This window comes from Pygocentrus nattereri, chromosome 1 (genome assembly GCF_015220715.1).
Source record: "Pygocentrus nattereri isolate fPygNat1 chromosome 1, fPygNat1.pri, whole genome shotgun sequence".
Taxonomy (NCBI): Eukaryota; Metazoa; Chordata; class Actinopteri; order Characiformes; family Serrasalmidae; genus Pygocentrus; species Pygocentrus nattereri.
Genome location: NC_051211.1, coordinates 48,808,179 through 48,828,884, shown reverse-complemented (window position 1 = coordinate 48,828,884; position 20,706 = coordinate 48,808,179). Strand labels below are relative to the sequence as shown.

The 20,706-nt window shown below is 42.7% G+C and overlaps 1 protein-coding gene across 5 annotated transcripts in view; it reads right to left on the bottom strand.

Annotated features, from left to right (window-relative positions):
* sbf1 (SET binding factor 1) overlaps window positions 1-19,405 on the bottom strand; it is a 91,517-nt gene extending 72,112 nt beyond the window's left edge. For 3 of the 5 annotated variants that reach the window (XM_017698963.2, XM_017698962.2, XM_017698964.2), the window contains exon 1: window positions 19,174-19,404. In XM_017698963.2, coding sequence (XP_017554452.1) covers window positions 19,174-19,228 — 55 coding nt within the window. In that variant the 5' untranslated portion in view covers window positions 19,229-19,404. Of the gene's footprint in view, window positions 1-19,173 lie in introns of all 5 variants that reach the window. The other 2 variants (XM_017698960.2, XM_017698961.2) reach the window with 1 other exon arrangement.
* Between the last annotated feature and the right edge of the window lie 1,301 nt (window positions 19,406-20,706).

Here is a 20,706-nt window from a genome sequence, read left to right as displayed (position 1 = left end):
TTAGTTTCTTTGCATTCCTTCCTAAAAGGCCACAGTAACAAACAAGTAATGGAAGTCAGTGTCTCCAAACATCTTTCAGGGTTACACAGGGCCAGTTTTACAGGTTTTCATTCTAACAAAGCAGGACCACACATGATCAGCTGTTGCAGCACTGAGACCAACGAATTAAACAAGCAGAATTCGGTGTGACCACGTCTGGCTGAAATGAAAACCTGCAGCCACAGCACAGCCAAGACAGGCCACTTCTGGCCTACTACTACAAGTGCTAATGATATTTTGCAAGTACACGATTCACAGTGAGCGGGCTTGTGGTCTCTTCCAGTTTTCTCCTTTACCTAAAGGCCTGCAACAACAACCCTGGATTCATTCATTTCAATAAGGTCAAAGGACACAATCAGATGGCTGGAGAACATCGGGAACTAGGGAGGGCAAGCACAGCAGGAATCCAGGCAGTGATCCAAACTGAAGCCATTCTGATGTGCTTCCTGACCATCAATGCCAGCGGAATTCACCTGTCATCCAAGTTATGTAACAGCAGTGTAATCAGGTCGGCATAGGGCACATTTTTGGCGCTTAGGGGAGTCTGATCCAATACAGAACCGGGGCATCAAACATACCACTTTCAGCCTATAATAGAAGCAGATATTTAAATTCCACATACAATACTCTAAAGACATCATGAGGTGTCCAGGCTTTATTGGCCTAAACCAGTGGATCCCAAACCATTTACCGGTCCTGCACATTCTCCCCTGCTGTAAAACACTTGACCTAATACATCATCTCACTAGCTGGTCTTTTCTGAGTAGCCGAGTTACAACAGGAAATACTAACAATAGGCAGAGCAGAAGTACTCCAGACCAATCTCAAGTCAAATCTCTCAAATAAAACTATCTGATCTAGTGCAATGTGTTCCAGGACTTGACTAGTTAAACAGTGCTAAAATTTGACTGACCGTTGCTCAAGACTAAAGAATATCACAATATGTTTTCTCGTTTTACGCAAATCAATTTTATGTTATTTCCTCTGGGCTCGATTTCATGTCACACAAAAGAGCTCGAACAAAAAATCATTGTTTTTGCTTAGCATCAAAACGGTGCTACAACAAAAACAGATCCAAGTGAAACACACTGAGCAGATGAGGATATTTTACTTAGTTGCCATCAACTACAGGGAGATCCACTTGAAAGAGGCCCCAAATATCCTGTAATAACTCTCTCTGGGGCGAAGCAATCTGAACGTATAATGTGCTCCTCAGTATACGGAGCTTAGATCAAGTCTGCGTCGGGGTGACAAGGTAAGGCACCAGACAGCAATCGCGACACTTAACCTCCGTTTGCCACGATATGCAGGGTGCACATCCCTGTAGCCCTTCAAGTGTCTGGCAGAAAACAGAGATCACTTCCAGCAGTGCATGTAATGCAATCGATTACACATACGTCAAGATAATTAGCGTATTCTTTTGGTTCGGACTGCTTCATCCTAACAGGAGTTGAAAGAGAATATTCAGGGCCTCTTTCGAGTGAATCTTCCTGTACTTCAAAGAGAACAATGGAAAAAAATTTAGGTCAGGATGCTGTGAACTTCACAGCCCTTTTCCATCCAGGGCCTATTTCTTGTTTCAAAAGGCTCATGATGTGCAGAGCAGGTAACGCTGGCTACTGGTGGTACTTGCCAGCAGCTTAATAAATGAAATTCGCATTGTTTTGTAGGCTATTGATCTTTTTTTGTTTCAGTATTTGCCTTATTTGCCATATAACAAGGAAAGGAAGCCCAGTGCTTGTTCTTAAAAAGTGTTGCTGTCAATGAATTCATACATTTTGCACAATATAAGTCGTATAAACAAACTATAAATCAGACTTCTCATTTAGAATTTATGACAACAACTTACTTTTAATTTGAGTATTTGAAAGACCCATCACAATATGCTAGTCCTCATCCTACCACTGTTTCTCCTGATCCTGGTAACCCTCGTCATGCACATTTCATTGCTGTACCTATTATAACAGATCAGATTCAACTGATCAGCTCATAAACCTCTAGAGTTGAAGAGGATGTGTTACAGCAGAAGAACACTCTGATGTGAAGAGACAACACACTCCAGGACCAGAGCTAGGGACACTACAGGAAAGCCCTTAAAATACAGCGCATCCCGATAATGCCCCATGTCTAAAAAATCAGCACTGTGCCTTTAAGAGCTTGCCACAAGTTTGAACAAGGGTCGACGCAGAGAGAGGCTGATAAGGAAATAACGCCTGGCTTTGAATCAAAACCAGAAACCGCAGGCTGTCAACAACTGCAAAGCCAGACTATCATGACAGCCCAACTCCCTGGCAGTGCAGGGCTTCACAGCATTGCAAAGAAGCCCTGCATGATCAGAACAGCTTAAACTGTACAAAGTACCAATACCAGCACCCTCTGACACAGTGCACTGATTAAGAGCCAAGGTCTCGGTATGGAGATAAAAGCACTTGACATTCATATCGATATAGAACCCATAAATATCAGCCCACATCTACACTGATCCGAAATGAACATTTTTTAATTGAAGCGCTCAGTTTAAGTTGAGCATCGATGCAGGCTCCGGTGCTAAACCATTTAAACATTAATATCCAACGAGAAGAACTACACAGCTAACAGCATCCCACAGTGAAGGTGAGCGCTGTATCAGGATGGTTCTGATCACATGCATCCTTTTCTTTTTCTTTCTGATATCCCAGCCAGGATTTTCTGCCAACTCTGAACCATCTCAATCTTAATATTGTATGCAGGGGACCAAAACAAGTCATACATTAATAAGTACCTCCTTAACATGCACTTCCTTGATGAACTGGCAGTTATTCGTTGGCGATTAGTATGATAATCAAATATTGACACACACACACACACACACACACACACACACACACACACACACACACACACACACACACACACACACACAGTACTTCAAACTGAGAGTTGGTGATGGATTTATTGAACTCCAAAAGAGCATTTTATTTATTTTACTGCATTTTTAACCCTACAAATAAGTGTTACATTATTCTGTAATGATAAAAAAGAGCTATTAAATGTAGTCCCAGCTACAACAACTGTTAAATGTTTGCGTGTCTGACATCAGTCCTCACCCACAATTCCCATATCAGTGCATCCCTTCCTTCGAATTCTACTATTGGTCTTTCTTTATATATATACACACACACACACACACACACACACACACACACACACACACACACACACACATACACTAAAGTAACTAAAGAAAGTCTAACTTATCTTAGTTTCCAGCCCTGTATTTTGGTATCTTTGAAAGTGTTGTGAATGTTTAGTTCAAGTCAATTAATATTATTTTGGCATTATTTTTATAAACACACAACTTTAATCTTCAGTTTCCCATCACATTTTTGAAATAAAGGCATGATATGTAACCATTGTTTAGGTTTTAAAATGTACCATTACCCAATTGAAACCGTCCACGAAGGGAAACTGTTTCTCTGAAACAATTAAACTTGGAATTCATTGTCTCTGTGATGTCACAACAACAAATTCAGAAGTTTAGCCCCACCCATTCACAATGACCTTCTAGGGAGTGTTTCAGCTCTAAGGGCTTTTGGGAGGAGGCAGAACACAGGACAGCCAATCTGAACAGAGCTCATTTATCTTATATCAGTCTTACTGACACACTGACTAAAACAGGCGGTTTAATTCTAAGGGGTATAGAGAGGCTGGAAAATGGACATTAAAATTAATGATGACCATTTGCAGCATATAAAACCAGGCCAATGTTATAAGAAGACACACCAATGAAGGATATGGTACTAGCATCGATTTCTAACAGAACTGACAGTGACCGTTCCATTTGGAATATTAAGCACTGCAGCTTCCGACAGTCTGAAAGGCAAAACGCATACCACAGGGGCGCATGCATATTTATGAGCATACTGACACAATGCGTGTTTCTTAGAAAAGTGCCTGTCTTCTGTCTCACTCTCAGACACACCCACAGAGAGAGAGGGAGACAGAGAGAAGCAGACAGACAGACACACAGTGAGAGAAAATGTGAAATGTGCTGATGTAAGACTGAAAGCCAGTGAGTCAAGAGTCCCACAGCACTCTTCATGATTAAAAGCAGAGCAGGGCAGGCTGGAGAAGCCCAGCCCAGGCAAAGAGTCCCCGAAAAAACCCCAACCCCGGCCCTCCCCTCGGCCTCTCCTTGGCCCTACCACTCGGGGAGGATGTGTAGGGACAGCATCTGCCAAAAAAAGAAAAAAAAAAAAAAAAACAAAAAACAAAACCTGTTGCTCGGGGTGACCATGAGTGACGTTTTCTTTGTGCAAAAAAGCTCTTCAACAAGCTCACATCCTTCCTGCACACCAACTACACATACACACAGTTTAAGGCAGCCACAAAAACCCCTGGCTTTTTAACAGAGGACAAAAAAAGAAAAAGCTCCACTCTCAACGTTCTGGAGAAAACAGAAGCCAAGGCTGTCTTAAAGATTCCAAGGGATGCACGTGTCAAACAAAGCTCCCGCCAGTGTCACTGGGCCATGTAAAGACTTGCACTCACTTCGATATTTTAAGGCAAACTTCTGCAGGCCACCTCAGAACAGGCCATGACAATAACAGCTTCCTCAAAGCACTGCCCAACACAAAGAACCTACAGAAGCGCAATTTCTTGAACACAAGCGGCGATATGGCGTCCAATGCCAATGCCGGTCATCTTTCCTGTACACATCCTCCCACAACACATCAGTAAACATTTACAAAGCATACACACTGGAACCAAATCAACCTGGATGGATCAGTAATACAGAGTTTGAACAGGCTTGGAAATACAGTAAAACTAATAAAACATTGACATTTAAAGGCAGAAGCCCAGCATCTTCTAAATGTTCTGCTCTCCCAGAATAAAAGAATTATGCTTACATACTAGTTTAAAATATTATCCATTGTTAACGGTAGGCAATGTGACGATATCCATCACCACCGCGATTACAATACAACACAATATTCTTCTCTAAGCTTGTTGTGGCTGTCCTAGTCCAGGGGTCGGCACTTCTACTGTGCTGTTGCGGCTCCACAGCAGAATCAGATTTTCAGGCAAAAATAAAATGATCCTACTTTGAGATAATAAAGCTCTGCTGATCGTTCTAACACAGTTTTAACACTCAATGGTCGTAAACAGTGGAGTTAATGTTTAACTGCTCATCATTTAACCCTAAACACCGGTGCACAGACTGTTGCTCACCATAGCAGCACAGACAACAATCTCAGAGGATTCTCGTTGATATTATATATTTGTTAGCTTACACCAATACATCAGCACATACTGAGACACATTTACAGCCAAGATGGTCAAACAGACATAAAATATTGCGGCTCCTAAGGTCAGAATTTTGCCAAAAAGTGTAATGAATTACCACATGTTTTATTAATTAATACCATTTAACTGGATTTACTGCAGGACAGCGTGAGAAATACTAAATAAAAATGGTGTTTATAGTCATTTTTTTAGATATAAGATATGATAAGATGCCTTTGTCGTCATTGCACAGTGTACAACGAAACTGAGCAGCAATCCAACGGCACTTTCTACACACAAAACAATCAAACATAAGGCTAAAATATACAAAGTGCAGATTTAAGGAAAAAGTACAAAACAGTATAAACACGGTTTGACTGGTTCTTTGTCTGCCCCAACCGATCAGACATCAGAAAAAAGAAAATACTAAGATGTGTACAGGTACTCGAGTACTTGAGTACTCATTTGAGCTGCCAGTATTGAAATACTGAAATCATTATTGGGTACTTATTTCGTTTTATTACAAAAAGACACATACAGGCAATTCAGTGAAATGCCAATTTTATGCTTCAATAAGTCTGTGGTGAGTTCATTCGTATTGTAAGTAGATCATATTACACTTTGCTACTATGAAACACAAGCACCTGAAATTGGACCAACTTGTTAAGGATGAGACTAGAAAGGCAAAGAGAGTGCAGCTGCTATCTAAATTACTCTAGCTGATGTTGAAAAATATCTCTGACACTAAAATGTTGGCACATAGTCAGTAGCCTGTAAACCAGTGCTGTGCTGTTTAACTCTGTAAGCTCAATAGCTCATCTGAAAAGGCAGCCTCTTTTTCAACCAACATGAATATCAGTGTTTGTTGTTGAACAAAACCTTGTATCTCCAAAATGAGAACTCCATCTGTACTGTAAGTCAATGGAACCAGACGTCTTTCCAAGTCATTTATTCTGGTCAATTCGTCTCGAGATTTACACACAAAATATAGGACGACGACTTCTTTCAAATGAGGTCAACAACTGAAAAATGACAAAAATGGAGATATGAGGTTTTGTTCCGACAGCAGCGTTATTTACCATTTTGCGGCTATTTTGTAGGTTTAATCCATTTTGAAACATGTTCCTCTTGGAGCTACTGCACCAGTGATAACCACGTACCAGTGAGGGTTAATGAACGAATAATCAAATGTCAAAATAAGTCAAAATGCACATCCCCAGCAAGATGCAATTCTGACACCGTCGCTAAACTCATGATTTAAAACAGGCTGTTCAACAACAAACAGGTTTAAAACCAAAGCAGACATCCTACAGGTGACCTTAGCGTCACGCTAGCTGTGGTATTTGCACACACCCTGCCAGCTGGTAGATAAGAGACCTGTAGAGACCATAATCTGAAATGTCTAAAGAGTACTAATGATCAAACTCTCGCTTAGGTGGCCTACTTTCAAATCAGCGACTGATTTCAGCCATAAGCTTCGGTTCTGCTGCATAATCAGAAAAAGGGCAAGTATGCAGCCTTACACAACTCACACGACACCTTACACAGTTTTCATATCTCGACAATTCCACTTCAGACCAGTACGTCTGCAATCCGTCTGCTGCTCCTCAAAGGCTGTAGACAGCAAGGAGTGGCGAAACATGTATTAGGTCAGAGTGTGTTTAAGGCTGGCCTAGAGAGCAGGTCACTAGACATCAAGCCTTGACCTGTGTTTACCGTCTACTCAACAGAGATTATCGCCTGGGGAATTCAATCAAGGGAAATACTTGCAGGGACTGAGCAGTGGCAAAGAGCACAGGGCGCTGAGATTATGGGCTACCTCAAGCAGAGGGCTGCACTCAGGGTGCGCACCGGTGCTGATACCTAATGTCTTTAATGTACATAACTGCCGATGTACATACTGTACATTTTAACTTGTACTTTTTTTACTACTGTTTTTAGTTACTTATCTCTTAAGATTATTTGGTGAATGGAGGAACAGCAAAGTAAGACTTTCATTGTACAGTGTAACTGCCTGTTCTGCTGTCCACATGACAATAAAACTCTTGAAATACTGATGTAGATACATAAACATTCATGAAGTGTAGAAATTAATCACCTGGATTAGCATTACAGAGAAACTCAGCATTCATCTCTTTGGAGTTACAAACACAGCAAAATTATCGAAGTGCAGACAACAGCCATGTTTACATGCAGCTTGATAATACGTTAATGATCCAACTAATACCTCAACTGGAATACAACACATCCATGTCTACACCTCAATCGGAACAGATTACTCCAACTGAGGCCATTCGGAATACGATTTCTATCTGAGTGAGCGAGGTGGGTAATCCTGTAAACAATCGGTTGAATAGAACAATAATAACCATGTAAACACCAGAACATTAAGGATGTTCTGCGCATATACATTTGTGTCAAACATTTATAACGTTCCAGACGGCGGAGCAGAAACTGGTCTGCAGAGGAGACGAACTTTATGCTCGGCGGTGGGACCGGACGTCCAGCTTGTGTGTCTCAGAACACGACGTCTTCCTCTCGGCCTTCTTTAATAAGGACATGTGAGGTTCATTTTCCTGAGTGCGACATCATTTTAAAGGAAATATAAAACACCAGCACTGCTCACTGCTGCTCATCTCACTCTGACTGGACTCACGTGATGCTCGGTGTCATGGTGACATCTTCACTAAGTGGTACTCCACGCATACGTGTAATTTTGAATCGGATTACTTGTAGTGAGCATGTAAATGGAGATTTTCCAGAAGACACCCGTCTTAACCCGTGATCGGAATGTAATCAAATGGACTGGCAAAAATCTTTGCATGTAAACGCAGACATTTTAGCACAGTAGCCCAGCATCACAAACATATCGCTCTGCTGAAATACAATCCGATTGAATACATTCCAATTAAGATTAAGACTGAGGTGTTTCTATGCTCACTCCACTCAACAATCTGATGGAAAATGTCAGTTTACATGATCACTACAAGTAATCCGAATCCAAAATGACACGCGTGCATGGAGAACCACTTCGAATAAACGTTACCATGACAGCGAACGTCACGTGAGGTCCAGTCAGGGCTGAGTTTTCAGTTGGCGCACTTGTGTTTTCAACTGCCTTAAAAATATGTCAGAACAGTGTCGTCCGATTGAGGCCATTCGGAATACAATTTCTTTACAGTGAATAGGAACAGGGGTCGCAATGTCTACGGTACAAATTAAGGCCATTTTATTTATTATCTAAAGTGGTGGGTAAACCTAAATGTGTCTTCATAGTTTTTGACATAGTATAATGACATAATAGCAGTAAATCCAGAAAAAAAAGAAGATTCTTTGGATTAAAAGAATACATTTTAGGCCCAAATCATCTCTCAAAACTAAGAAATATGACATAAGGCAGTGTATTTGTAAACCATTTCACATGATAGCCTTCTTTTAACGTCTGGTTCCCATCACCACCACTGCGAACAACTCTGATCCCGTACGTTTCTCTAGTTCACAGCGTCACATCAAACCACTATTTTTTATTTTTTTAAAACATCTTAACCATTTATTTATCCAGAAATCATGAAAAATATGCAGAATTCTCCTTTAAATTTTAGTCAGCCTACTGCAGACTCTGTGTCACTGAACATAAAATATCAACAGCACCAATGAGGCCAAAACAAGCTCGTCTTATATCAAAGGTCATGCAGCATGGCTAACTGGAATGAGATGGATAAATGGCCCTGTTGTTCAGACGGCACTTGATGCAGAAATCTTGCTGTGCATGACTGGCGTGGTGCAGAAGCGATGTGGTTACCATTTCTGATCCAAAATGCACTTCATCTGGCTGTGCCCTCATGGAAAATGATGCTGGGTTATGGCCGTAACGTGCCATCACAGTTGGTATGCTACTGTCGTGGTGCTGCAGCGAATCGCACTGAGCAACGAATCAAGATCACGATTTTAACGTCATTTTTATTGTGATAAGCCTTGCAACATATTAAAAACTGACTGGTCGATCAGGATTGGGATTAACAACCGGCCTGGAACATTTTGATCAAAATGATTTACTTTCATTAGATTGCATGAACACTAGGGATGCACCAACAGCAGACGTCAGACCAACAACCCTTTATGCTTTTTCCCCCGCCTCTTTTTCACACCGCCCTACAGCACCACAAATGGGACAATCTCTGTTCAAAATAATGTGCGTGAATACATACAGTCATGGCCAAAAATGTTGGCACCCCTGAATTTTTTCCAGAAAATGAAGTATTTCTCCCTGAAAATTATTGCAATTACATGTTTTGTTATACACATGTTTATTTCCTTTGTGTGTATTGGAACAACACAAAAAACAGAGGGGAAAAAAAGGCAAATTTGACATAATTTCACACAAAACTCCAAAAATGGGCCGGACAAAATTATTGGCACCCTCAACTTAATATTTGGTTGCACAGCCTTTGGAAAAAATAACTGAAATCAAATCGCTTCCCATAACCATCAACAAGCTTCCTACACCTCTCAACTGGAATTTTGGACCACTCTTCTTTTGCAAACTGCTCCAAGTCTCTCATATTTGAAGGATGCCTTCTCCCAACAGCAATTTTAAGATCTCTCCACAGGTGTTCAATGGGATTTAGATCCGGACTCATTGCTGGCCACTTTAGAACTCTCCAGCGCTTTGTTTCCATCCATTTCTGGGTGCTTTTTGAAGTATGTTTGGGGTCATTGTCCTGCTGGAAGGACGAAACCCAGCTTTCTGACACTGGGCCCTGCATTGCGACCCAAAATCCTTTGGTAATCTTCAGATTTCATGATCCCTTGCACACAGACAAGACACCCAGTTCCAGAGGCAGCAAAACAACCCCAAAACATCTTTGAACCTCCACCATATTTGACTGTAGGTACTGTGTTCTTTTCTTTGTAGGCCTCATTCCGTTTTCGGTAAACAGTAGAATGATGTGCTTTACCAAAAAGCTCCATCTTGGTCTCATCTGTACACAAGATGTTTTCCCAGAAGGATTTTGGCTTACTTACATACATTTTGGCAAAGTGCGGTCTAGCTTTTTTATGTCTCTGTGTCAGCAGTGGGGTCCTCCTGGGTCTCCTGCCATAGCGTTTCATTTCATTCAAATGTTGACGGATAGTTCTAGCTGACACTGATGCACCCTGCGCCTGCAGGACAGCTTGAATTTCTTTGGAACTTGATTGGGACTGCTTATCCACCATCCGGACTATCCTGTGTTGCAACCTTTTATCAATTTTTCTCAACCGTCCAGGTCCAGGGAGATTAGCTACAGTGCCATGGGTTGTAAAGTTCTTGATTATGTTGCGCACCGTGGACAAAGGAACATCAAGATGTCTGGAGATGGACTTGTAACCTTGAGATTGTTGATATTTTTCCACAATTTTGGTTCTCAAGTCCTCAGACAGTTCTCTTCTCCTCTTTCTGTTCTCCATGCTTAGTGTGGCACACACAGACACACAATGCAAAGATTGATTCAACTTCTCTCCTTTTTATCTGGCTTCAGGTGTGATTTCTAAATTGCCCACACCTGTTACTTATCACAGGTGAGTTTGAATGAGCATCACATGCTTGAAACAAAGTTATTTGCCCTCAATTTTGAAAAGTTGCCAATAATTTTGTACGACCCATTTTTGGAGTTTTGTGTGAAATTATGTCAAATTTGCCTTTTTTCCCTCTGTTCCAATACACACAAAGGAAATAAACATGTGTATAACAAAACATATGTAATTGCAATAATTTTTAGGGAAAAATTCAGGGGTGCCAACACTTTCAGCCATGTCTGTACACACATTACATTACAGTAATGTGTGTAAGTCTTAGGCACCCAAGACACATTTTCACAATCTATTTATTTGTGTAGTTTGTGTGTTTATTTGCCAAGAAAAGTGTTAATATTTGAATAAACTTTATGGATGTTTCAAGCCTCTCCTCGAGGAAGCCCAGTATTACATGTAGTTAAAAAGCAGCTCCTGGTTTGACCAATCAGTGCTCAGTAAATTGAGCTCATGATTTAATTGATGATATTAACAAGTCTCTGCGGCGGCTGTGAAGGTGTCAAGGAGAAGAAATTCTTGTTACTTTTAATTGTTTTTATGTCTATTTGAATTATGAATGCGACTTTATTCTAATGTATATTGTGATAAACTCACTGCTGAGCTAAATTGTTAAAAAATGTAATTAGATGCCTCACACATTCGCACAGTACTGTACATTTTGCTGTTGTTGGAACAACCTCATCTCATATCATGGTAACTTTTCAGGAAAAAACCTACTCTACTGTTAATGCAGATCAGTGCAGGCCTAGGTGCTTTATACACCTTTGCCCATGGAAGTGATTGGAACACCTGGATTCAATGATCTGGATAGGTGAGTGAATACTTTTGGAAAATTAGTGTAGATAAATTTGCAGTATTTTGCAAAACAACTGATTGATGGAGGCGCACCGTAGGAGGAGCTTGTAGACACAGCTGTTAAGTTAAAGGCTAAACTATGTCTAAAGGCTTTCGTTACCACAAGACACCTAGTTTCTTCCTTAAGTCCCTCTAACATTTGCTCCTTCGATAATAATCTGGACTAAAGTTAACTCAGACTGTAAACAACTACACCGCAGGACATAAGGGATTACTAAATAAACCCTGATCCACTGCATGTTTAAAACAGTTTGTACGTCGCGTTATCTGGTGTATCTTTGACATGTTGTTGAAAGCAATAAACTAGGAACAATTCCAAATTATAAAATCACCGACTTATACCGCCTTTCCAAAAAAATACCGCTGATGTGTGCATGCATGTCAGAAACTGCTTTATGGTATCTGTCAGACTGCTGACACTGACACTGCATTTGAGGGCCAGTATGGGCACCGATACCAATACCGGTAACAGTGCAACTCTAATGAATACCTATAAAACACTAGAACTGCGATTGGTCAAGATGCTTATACAACAGTAGACACTGTGACTGATTATGGGATTAATTGCATATTGCAGCATTCTGCGATATCAATACTGCAAAACTATGATAGCAATTAACACACAATACACTGTGCAGCTCTATACAGGACACTGACTTGAACGTGACCGTTGTGGAGGGGCTCAGGAAATGGAAAGACAATAGAAGACCAATTAACATCTACTCTTTCGGCTCAATGGAGTTCAGCTGAAGTACAGCAGATTCCTTGGCTCCTTCCAGTTATAAGGTCTTAAAGAGCATGTTCCTGGTCAGTTTTCCACAAAAGTGCCAGGCTAGATGGGCCTTGGCTTGGAAACAATTTAATTTTTTCCCCTTAAGCCTAGTGTGGTTGGTTAGTGTAGTGGGTAACACCTCTGCCTTCTACACTGTAGAATGGGGTTCAATCCCCACCTGGGTAAGCACCCTACACTATACCAATAAGAGTCCTTGGGCAAGACTCCTAACACCACCTTCGCCTACCTGTTTAAAAAAATGATCAAACTAAGTCGCTCTGGATAAGAGCGTCTGCCAAATGCCATAAATGTAAAATGTAAATGATCATAATGTACACAAGTCAGATTCTCAACAGTTCAACTCAGAAATTAAAAAAAAAATGGCATTTTAACAACTGATAGCTCCCGCAAAATTCATGTCTTGGGCATGAATTTATGAATTTAACAGCTCTGGACTTGCTAACAGCATTGCTAGCCAGGTTGTCTGTCTGCTGGTGAAATATGGTTCATTGTTCATGGGTTGGTGCTCAAAAATGTGTTGTGTAGGAAACACTGTGCATTAAATTTCAGGAGAAAATTTATGTGTGGGTGTCTCATGACAACATTGCAGCCCAAGCCAAGCTCCCAAGCCATGGAAATCGCATAAGGCTGTTGTAGGAAAATTCTAAAATGTTCTGAAAGCCTCAAAGCTGGAACACAAACCAATCGGATCCCTCAAGCACCACAAAAAGCAGATTCAGTGAGCACAACACTAAGCCTAGCCTTGTCCTGACTGGTCACAGAAACCAAAAGATTTGGCCAGAGGCAAGAAGACAGCATGACATAAAGACTCTTCACTTCTGACTAGCACGCTCCATGACCACAGCAAATTAATCAACCAGGGCTGGGCTCCCCAAAAGAGTCTTTGCACAAAGATGGGAGAACGAGCACCACACTGAACACTCTCTCTCCTAGTTAAGATGATCCTAACTCTAAGATGCTTTTGGGAAACTAGGCCCAGAGCAGTCAACCCAGCTGGCTACCCAAGCCCTACTCAGCCAATCAAAAGAAGGCAGAGGTTGCAGCCCAAACTGAGATTAGGACAGACACAGCAGGGAAGCTGGCTGTAATTCCTGTCTCAATCAAAGCCACGGTGGCAGAAGTGGGCAATCCTGAATATACGCTGACGACAAGGCAATGACTAAAAAGACGATCTAAACAAATTATTTCCCATAAACACAGTATGGTGAGAAACAGACTGCCTCCGTGTCTGCCCTTAGGGCTTTGAGGGGGAGGGGGAGGCACATTTTCCAAATTCCAGGGAAGACCATGAAAGCTCTGCAGACGAGAGCAGTTCACTCCCTTTGCACGGGCCTGATCCACCTCGGTCACTGCCCGAGCCTGCCAACTGACCCATAGCCTGCGCACACACACACCACTTAACACATTAAAGAATGTGCAGAATGATGCTGAGCTTTCTGGGATTCAGAGGAACCTCTAATGAAAGAATGAAAATATACTGGAGTGATAAAGACAGAGTGTGACTGGACACAGGACAGTAATCATGCCAGATGATCATCATTCAATAGGCTGCACAAGTTTGTGCTACAAGTATTATGACTCTACACACATACTATACGAGTGCACACAGAACGAGGGCAGCCTCCAGTGCCCTGCAGGCCTAGGGCTGCCACATGAATAAGAAGCATTCATCTAGCAGACAGCCAGCAGCCGCAGAAAGCCCCTTCCATCCGCTGAAGGCCACACGAGAACGATCCTCTGGATTCAGCGAGCGGCCGGCCTCCCACTGCCCGGGCCTGTTATAGAGCCCTGCGTGACAGCCAGAGAACTAGGGAGCCATGGCAACACAGTGCAGCCCCCATAATCATGCCATACAACCCCCTATTTACCCAGCGTTCACCCTCATGAAATAAAGTCTCAATTCAAAGGGAGGCGCAAAAGGAAGTCTGGATTCGGGTTCGGGGATCGCTGGACATCTGGAAGTCTTTTGCAAAGATAGCCGACTGGCATGACCAAGTGAATCTGAAGTGCTATCCAAGTTCATCCATGGACTGTTTCAGACGATCTGGGGTAGCAAATGCTTTAGGGAAGGATTTCAAAGCGGTTAAGGGGATACAAAAACAAAAAAAATTCCCTATAGCCCAAGTGTAAACAATCAGCCAAGACTTCTGAAGCTTGAATCTTTAGTTTTGCACTGGAGCTAAAAGGCTAACGCAGCCAAGAAGTAATTGACAGCTTATTACTAATTAGCTTTGAGCAAACTGTGTGCCTAACCATCACATGCATTATCATACGGAGTTGATAAATAATCTTGCTTTTGTGTTCTGGGACAGTGACACACTGTTATTAGGCCCGTCACATGTATTACATAATCCCCTGATCACAATTATCCAGGATAGCCCAGTTATTTGAGATGATTGCAATTACTTAAGCTGACTAATCATTTCCCCACATATTAGATTTTACAATCATATCATGCTAAAAACACAGGATGTTTACTAGGTGTGCTGTGGCGAATATATGCAAATTAAAGAATAAATGTATTCATTGTGGCACATCGCAAGCTCTAACTTCCAACTGGGTGCTCTAACATGTTCAGAGGGCAGTGCAAGTAGTTTGTTCATATGTTATACTTGTTTATATTATACCTATGCAGTCATTTCCAACAGTTTTAGTATGCATGTTAACAGAATTAGGGGTTTTCTTCCTCATGCTTTGCCTCCTAGGGGGAAAAAAGGCTTTGCTTGGTTCATCTGTGTGAGAATCTGGACCATTTATACCAGCGTAAGGTATCATTAAAGGTCAGTATAACCAATGTTACCTACCAAGTAAACATGGGTAAATAACAGGATCACTAATTGTTACTAGTTTCATATCACAAACAAGAAACGACAATTAGATCAATAATCATAACTATTTATGCGGCAACTGACTATCTGCTAATATTTAATGGCTGTGATAGGCCTAACCGTTACTTATATAAATAAAAGTATAAAAAAAAATCAAAGCAAGTAACTTGCAGCCATTTGAACTTTTCACCAGACTATTCATTATTTAAAGCTTCCTACAATCTGAGAGATGATACTGATCTACAGGTCTGCATGATAAGCAAGTCATCGCTTGCCAAAGATCAAAAGTCGAAAAAGCAGCAGCAGCAGCACCACGAGAAAGAAAACCGTGCCTGGAATAGCTCTTAGAGAAAGGCCTGGGAGAACAATCGCTCTGGTCTCTTTGTTCATGGCTCCACTGCTTTCAGCTGGAGCTCCTCTGTGAGGGAAGAGAGAGGGGAGGGGAAAAGGAGGCAGGGTGGGGAAAGTGTGCAGCAGAACCCCAAGAGGCATCCCGGCTTCCAGCGCATACGGGGTCCACCCTTAAAAAGGGCCACGTCATCTTCATCTCACACCGGCCAGAACCACGGAGAGGAGGATCTAGATTTACGTCCCCTAGCCAGAGACCACTCTCAACACTTCCTGTGTGGAAGCAGAGGGAGCCCCTCGGCCAGAGGGTCCGATCTGCTGGCTATTTCTTCCAGCGCCTGCGCTGGAGGCTGGCTGTCCAAAGAATGTTCTGCAGTTTCACAACAGACAACTTTGTGAACTCCACCCTGACTGTGCATTCTTGTCACCCTTATTCTGCCATCTCTGCTCTGGGGGACTTGCGACAGTGCTTCAGGGGTGTGGAGGGGTCATCAGAAATATGGCACTGAATGTCAAAAATTTGGGGACACACAGCTTTTCAAAACACTTGGTAAATGAGAGGGTATTCTTTGTCAGATTGCAATGCCTTATAATAACATTATATCAATAACATATAAAAGAGTAGCCAGGATCACTCAAAGAAGACCTCATTATGCACCAGTATGGGAACTGCAGGCCGATTTTCAATTACTTCCAATCATTTTCAAGTATTTATCCGCTAATGCAGGTATGCATACACTCAGAAAATGCAGTAATTGGGACCAGATTGTTTCTGTAGGGGGAACTACTACAGTAAAACGAATAAAACATTCTGCTCTTCCAGAATACAATAAATATTTCGGGCAATATTTACAGCAGCACTACCTCTGTAACACGGTCATAATCCCTCAAGTTTACTGTGATTTCAGCACCGTTTCAGGTTTTTTTCAAGGGCAACAGATTTCCAAACGTATTGCTTCTAACAGTAGTTTGGAAAATCAACCTGCCAAGTCTTTTTCCTGGCAAAACCTAGCAAATACCCACTATACGTTAACAAAATGTTCGCAGGCATGTTATTACATAGCTGAAAAGTAACAAAAGGAAAGGTTTAAGTGTCAAGAGGAAGCAAGGTGTCCCCAGATGTTTGACAGGTAGTGCACACTCATGGCTATCAGGAGAAAGGGCTGCAGGCAGGTAGAGACTGTTTGCACTGTTCCTTATCAAAAACCTGTGGCTAGATTCCTGCAAGGAGCGCAGAGCATCAAGAGAACGACATTTTATTGCAGCCATGCAGCCATGCAACAGAAATGACAGGAGCGCAGGACCAGGCAGCACAGCCGCTACAAAACCATGTCTGTCACCGCCTCCACTCGCAAGTCACTCCTGTGACAGAAAACTGATTTAGCAGCAACGTTCGCACCTGCGCTACCAAACCAGACCCACATCCCTCAGCTCTGCAACCCCAACAATGAGGTCAGTCCACCAGCACTGGATGATGACATCAGTCTCTTGTGGCCTGGGCATCAGCTCCAATACAGAGCCGCTTTAAGAGATATTGATCGCAGCATGACTGTGTCGTTTTTTGGACTAGCAGCCCTTTAAAGCAGTGCAAGGTGCTAAACGCGACACGCTGCCATGTTATTTCACTGGAAGCACTAGATGCAGCGCAACAACGCGGTTCTACAGGAGCGACGCTTTCAAACATGTTACACGTCCACCTGTCTCACAGAGAACCTAACTCCTCCACACCACAACTTCTATTCTGGGTATATTCGCTCCCCTAAATTAATGGGAAGTGAAATAGGTGTTGCTTTCAGCTCCCAGAGCTCCGGGCTGCTGATGTGCGCTTAAAGGCCTGCAGACCAGATGATGATGTATGTGTGTGTGGAAACAAGGTAGCAGACAAGAAACAGGAAGGGAAGGCGTTCTGCAGAACAGCCATATAACATCCTGCCACACGCTCAAGGCTGAATACAACCACATGAAGCTTTCATGGGCAGAAAAAAAAAAACAGAAGAAAACTAATATGCCGTCTCCAGAATTACGCATCTGGGCCGCTGACAGACTCTGGGGACTTGTCGTGTTAACGTTCTCCACGCGCTTCATGAATAAGATATGGACCAAAGCTTCTCTATAAATACGCACCTCCAAGGTTAGCTAGTAGTTTCCAGTGACTTGCGTTCTTCAGATGAGGGTCTGTGAATAATGCATGCTGAACGGGACATTATAAGCCCGAATCTAGGCCACAAACAGGGGGAGCCTCATGTAACGGTCCCAAACAATCAGCCTCTCAACAACAGAGCACAGCAAGCGGAGATGGCTGCCGTTGAGGCAGGCGGGCAGGACAAGGGTGGAAGAAGATGCAATGCAAGAGTCTCTAATCCACCTAGACATGTGCATGAAAGAAAAACAGTGCAACACATTCAGCTGCGCTGCTCTGTGCAGATCATCTTTCAGATAAGACGCCGTCAGGTCAGTTGACGTGTGTAAGTGACCACACTTAAGCAACATTTCAACAGAAACCAGACCAGTATGACCGTATCTTACGATCGCATGAGAAAAGACAGTTCTTCAGTGGTTCTTTAGTGTTCTCTTTTGAACTGTGAGTTTCATATAGAACAATTTACGCCTGAATGGTTCTCTGCATGGTGAGATGGTCATTCATATGGATGGAAAATGTGTTGTACATGGTTCTATATACACAAAAGGGTTCTTGACCTCTCAACAGAGCCCTTGTTGGTGCTACACAGAACCATATACAGCACCCCCCCCCCCCCCAATCGATTTGAAGAACCTTTCAAGCTGGCACATTTTGCAAATCCGTGGTTCTAAACAGAACCACTCCCTTTACCAAAGAACCCTCTTTTCAAGAGTGCACCGGCTCTATATAGTTTGCTGGGCTTACTGAACTGATGGCTCAGCCCACAGATGGGTTATAACGTTACGACGGCACATATACAGTCTGTCTGAAAGTTCTCGCTCAGTTTCCTTTCCAAAGCAACAAACAAGAACCAGAACCAGAACCAGAACAAGAAGCCGTCCCGACTTTGTGATCTTTATGTCGACACGTCTGCTATCTAACTATCGCCCCAATCCGCGACCTGATTTGCTTCTGGCCGCGTCCCAAATGCCTCCCTTTTGAAGACTTAGTGAACCACTGTGGGTGCAGCACCCGCTATTTCAGGACCCAGTTAACGTTAAGCTCGCACACTTTGTAGGGAGCAGGCGGCCATTTGAGATTCGGCTCTGGTAAGCTCCAGAGGCCTTTGACATCCGCGGGCTGAGAGTTGAACACTTAGCCGTGTTGGGAGGCGGCCCTGTCCCGGTTCGGGTAGGGCCGTCCCGCCTCCTTCTCCCTCTCCCTCCCTCCCTCCACTCTCCCTCCGCCTCCTCCTGTTTACCGTGCCCATGGCTGAACCGAGCGAGCCTTAGCCGTTAGCTTAGCCTCAGTGAGAGGGAGAAGGAGCTACACAGCCCAGCCGCCCGTCCTCTCACCTCTCTTGTCGAGATCGTATCCCACCACCACGAAATAATCCGCGAGTCTGGCCATCCTCGCTGTTCACGGCCACGGGCCTCTCTCGTCGTCGACTTTCCACTCGCCGCCGAGGGTCCGCTCACATGCCGGAGGCAGCAGAAAGCACAGAGGCGACAGCAGCATCCTTCCAGCAGCAGCCCGCCGCCATACTGTCGCCGTGCCGAGCCCTGACAGCGGTGAGCCGCGCGCGTGCGCACTGCAGACGGACGAGGACGGTTGAGCTAATGTTGCTAATAAAACAAAAATGACTTAAAGGGGAATTCAGTCTATTTTTCAAACCTTCTGCGTAACGAAATCGTTAAGATGTTAACAGAGTCATTCAGGATGGTGTGATGAACAATGCTTCGCTCTAGAGAATCTTACCGAATCAGAACTGTCTAAAGCGGTGGTGATAGGAACCAGACGTCCGAGGAGTTCAGTGCTTCTAAAGGTTCCCTCACGTAAAGTCATTACGTGGACTAGTTTTGAATACGTTGAATGTTGTTTCACGGTAGTTGTAAGAGGATTTTGGCCTAAAACATAACAATTTGTGGCAGAAAAGTATTTTCAAGATATTGTAAAGCAAAATAAATCACAAATTTAGCTTTCAAATTCACCACTATTTTACCATAATTAGTTTGACGTATAAAAACGCATCGCACACATTTAGGCTCCACTGTTTGTTTTGGATAGCAAATAAAATGGCTATACTTGCTTTGTAGATATTGCAACCCCTGGTTCCTTTCCCAACCATGATGAAGACAATCCAAATTAGCAAATTCCTCCACAGTGAATTTCACATCAAACCACTCTGGATGACTTTGTTTACATTTTAGTGTTTGAATTATGTAGACATTTTGAAGAATATTAAACTCTCCTTTGACATATATTTTGTAGGGCTATTTTTTTTTCCAACTTTGTTTTCAAAGAGGTTTGGCCACCAGTTTAGCTCACTGCTGTGTGGTAAAGCAGCTTATAGCTTTCTCAGCATTTTAATGACTAACTGATATGATAAAAGATGGACTTTTAAAGAGGCGCTCTGGCCAAAATGACACTTTTAACCATAAAACATCTGTTGCAAACACACCGTGTGAGTTTTTGAGGGCAGGCTGTTTGATTTTTTTTTCTGTCGTTAGCTGCAGTAAAAGTTAGCTTAAAGTTACTGCTAAATATCTTTGATCATCTGTGGTAACTGGCTTTGAACCATCACGGCAGTGTAGAGGGTTGCTCAAGCAATGGAAATGACTCATCAGATGAGGAGGACGGAAAGCAAAAGCTCAATTTGGCAAGGTTACCTCATTTTACCTTAGTTTGACTCTTTGGTTTTGGCTCAAAGGGTTAAAAACAAGAAAAACTTGCCTCAATATTTGTGGCTAGGCTAGCAGTCAGGGACTGGCTGAGCACCACAGGGATTCTCATGGCTGCACGAGATATTTGTGTAATGCATGCTGGATGTTGTAGTGAGAGATGGTGAATGAAAACACACACACACAAAAAAAACCCTCTGAATTGTG